Raw genomic sequence first — 3440 nt, forward strand, 5'->3', positions numbered from 1 at the left:
ACTGCAGAACTGTACACGATGAGGGAATTCAAATATATTTAAAGTTTCACTCACATGCGTGAAAAATCCAGAGAAAATAAAAGAAAAGACCATTAAAAATTAAACCGAAAGTTGCAGAGAAAATATAGTGAAGATCAATAGAAATTAAACAGAAAGCAGTACATAAAATACAATGAACATCAATAAAATCAAACTGAACAATATTGAGAAAAAAGAAATCCACAACATCTCAGAAAACCATGTTGGAGACGAAAGGAAACCTAAAAGAAACTCGTAAACAAACATAACAAAACCAAACAGAACAAAAGAAAACAGAGAACCGAAAAGAGGAGAGGACGCTGAATGTAAAGATGAGCCAGAAGCTAGTAAAACACGCAAATGGTCGAGAGGTAGTAGAAAAGACACGCAAATGGCCGAGAGGCAGTAGAAAAGACACGCATATGGCCGAGAGGTAGTAGAAAAGACAAATTGGGAACAAAAATTGTAACTTAAGTTGATTTGCATGCTTGCGAGATACCATATGCCATGCGCGGACAAATGCCAGATGCTATGCGCGGAGAGGGATAATGAATCGAACCCCTCGAATCAAACGGCTAATATCAATTCCATCGTCTAACAACGAAATTAAGGGCACAGGAAGGTACAGAGTGGCACTGGAGGGGAGTTCTTCCCAGAGGAACGCCTTACGACATAATTAATTCAAGTTGCAAATAGACATAGAACAAACAATTGGACACAAGAATCATTGACATAGAGGGAGTAAGGTAATGAGAAAGAGTATGTTCTTGGAGTAAGGTAATGAGAAAGAGTATGTTCTTGAATGGCAACATGCATAGGCCTTTTGAAAGATATCAATGTTAGGATTAGAGAGGAAGGTGATAAATTAATATGGTCCATATTATGTGCCAAAATTAGGTTATAAAACACATGCCAAGGAAGAGAAGAACAATACACATGATGGTGGGAATTATTATAGAAACTAAAATGTCGAACAAAATTAAAAAAAAAATCATATGGATGCTTTGAAACAATAGGGATCCAACATGGGACATGCTACAAAGAAAGAAAATTTTCACTAGTTATAGATGGTGCAATGTATGCCAAAAGGAAGAAGAAACAAATAAACATAATTATGACTTGCCCATTTGTAAAAAAAGTTTGGAAAGAAGTGGAGGGGATGATGAGGTCCCATAAGTTTTGGGTAGGTGGGGATGTTGAAATGGCTTTCAAGTCATGGTATGCCAACAAGTTTATAAAAAAAATTGAGCTCTTCCCGTAAAAACTGCATGGGAAGTTTTGTTGGCTAAGTGCTGAAAATGGTTTGAAGACAAAAAGACTAACCATTAAAATGTTTTGTCTAGGCTTTAAACATATATAATGAATAGGAGAAACAATCTTCACATAATCATTCGAAAAAGATAATATACAAAATCTTCCATGCACATATTAATGGTGCTTCTCATGGGACACCTTGGTGTTGAGTAAGAGTTCTATCTATCTCACAAAATCATAGCATAAAATTCAAAGCTGAAATTGAGTTGGAATCAAAAAACAACTTGATCACTCTCAAACTAAATTTGAAATTTAGATTCCAGAATCCAGTGTTTTCACTAATAACGACAAAGCAAAGAAAATACTATCAATAATTTTAGAAATATTATAATATGTTATTAAAAGAAAAACCATTTCTTTATGCGTTACATCGAATCTTTATTTCTACATCACACAGAGACACGTCACTTTCAGTTGCTAATTTATATCCCATCAGAACACCGACTGTAACAGAATATTAGTAACCTCTGGGTTGTAAAGAAAAGCACTGTGCACACTAATTACTGACAGCAAACCAAAATATTCCATCCAAATATTCCATTACAAGGAACTAATTGTTGCACAAATGGCGTGAGCAGGCTTTGCCTCCTCTGCCATGGAAGTGCATTCATACAGACAATATATTTGGGGATGCTGCACAGAATCCCCATAGCACCATCTAAACACAATCCACTAACATAGTAATTACCGTGTATTGCAAAAAATATATATCATCAGAACTCCTGGGATTATGAACCAGTCAACGTATTAAGCGGTCAACAGTTGTCCGAGGACAATTGCAGTCAGGGCTTCCATTTCTCCATGAGGTGCCACAAACGTAACAGAATTCGTGTTGGCACCTGCATTGACCATCACCAACACAGATTACTTACGAACCCAAAAACCCTGATTGCACAGTAACCGATTATTCGGTTTGTAGTGTTTTCTTTAATAAACAAGATGCCCAGGTTCAATTCTCAGCCCTAAGTCTTTATATGGGCTCTACTTTACCTGAGAATTCAACAGACAAGCGAAGAATTTCAGAAAATAAACGAAAAAACGTACCTGCAAGTAATGTGATTACACCCATAGATCAATTCAACCATCGATTTGCACTTTCCACAGCGGCGCCACTTATGATCCTCGGCCAGCTTGAGAAGCAGAAAATCCGCTTCAGTTTTGTCGGTGGTCGGCAGGCTCTGAAACTCGGAGCACTGTAAATTTGCATGCCACGGAACCTTGCAACGCGCGCAGAACAACCTGTTGCAGAAGGGGCATTCCGCCATTTCCACTTCCTCCACATCCAACGTTCCAACACTTTCCTTGACAAGAAGTCCAGAGCAGTCGGAAAAGGGGCAGTATACTTTCAGGGCTTCGGGAATTTCTGCCTCCACCATTACAGCCGACCACTGCTCAAAGATCTCCGCAGGCAGAGAATACCTGCACTCATCCAACGTCAATGCTTCTCTGCAAGTTTCATGCGGGCAATATATCTGATGCCTCCGTTGTTCGAGCATCGAGTGGATGTACCGCGTCATGCACGCCTCGCAAAAACGATGAAAGCAAAGACTGCCCTCAAACATATCGGACGACTCCTCAAAGAAAATCCCGAAGAGTTTCACGGGTACAGACTGCGAAATTATCGAGCGATCCTTGTTCAACAGAGAAAACCCTGAATCCACAATGATATTCTTCCCGGTTTCTCTTTCTCTGGCTGAAAACCCCTGCACACATGAAAAAGAACCCCATCAAATTAAATAAACGGAGTGAATTGCACAACAGATAAAATAAAACCCCATAGAATAAAGTGAACGAAGTGAATTGCAACTGTAAAGATGAGCCAGAAGCTGGTAAAACACGCAAATGGCCGAGAGGCAGTAGAAAAGACACGCAAATGGCCGAGAGGCAGTAGAAAAGACAAATTGCGCGGACGAATGCCAGATGCTATGCGCGGGGAGGGATAATGAATCGAACCCCTCGAATCAAACGGCTAATATCAATTCCATCGTCTAACAACGAAATCGAGGGCCCAGGAAGGTACAGAGTGGCACTGGAGGGGAGTTCTTCCCAGAGGAACGCCTTACGGCGTAATTATGTACTTCAATGTTTTTTTAATATGTATATTATTT

The 3440-nt window shown here is 39.5% G+C and overlaps 1 protein-coding gene across 1 annotated transcript; it reads right to left on the minus strand.

Annotated features, from left to right (window-relative positions):
• Window positions 1–2036: 2036 nt before the first annotated feature.
• LOC149194448 (E3 ubiquitin-protein ligase RSL1-like) lies at window positions 2037–2864 on the minus strand. Its single transcript, XM_089407611.1, has 2 exons — window positions 2377–2864; window positions 2037–2171 (listed from the first exon to the last, which is right to left on the minus strand). The coding sequence occupies exons 1-2, from the start codon at window positions 2847–2849 to the stop codon at window positions 2072–2074; spliced, it is 573 nt and encodes a 190-aa protein (XP_089263737.1). The 5' UTR covers window positions 2850–2864; the 3' UTR covers window positions 2037–2071.
• Between the last annotated feature and the right edge of the window lie 576 nt (window positions 2865–3440).

The sequence above is a fragment of the Pinus tabuliformis genome, chromosome 2_2 (genome assembly GCF_031772625.1).
Source record: "Pinus tabuliformis cultivar Carrire ecotype Pingquan chromosome 2_2, CPIR1, whole genome shotgun sequence".
Classification (NCBI taxonomy): Eukaryota; Viridiplantae; Streptophyta; class Pinopsida; order Pinales; family Pinaceae; genus Pinus; species Pinus tabuliformis.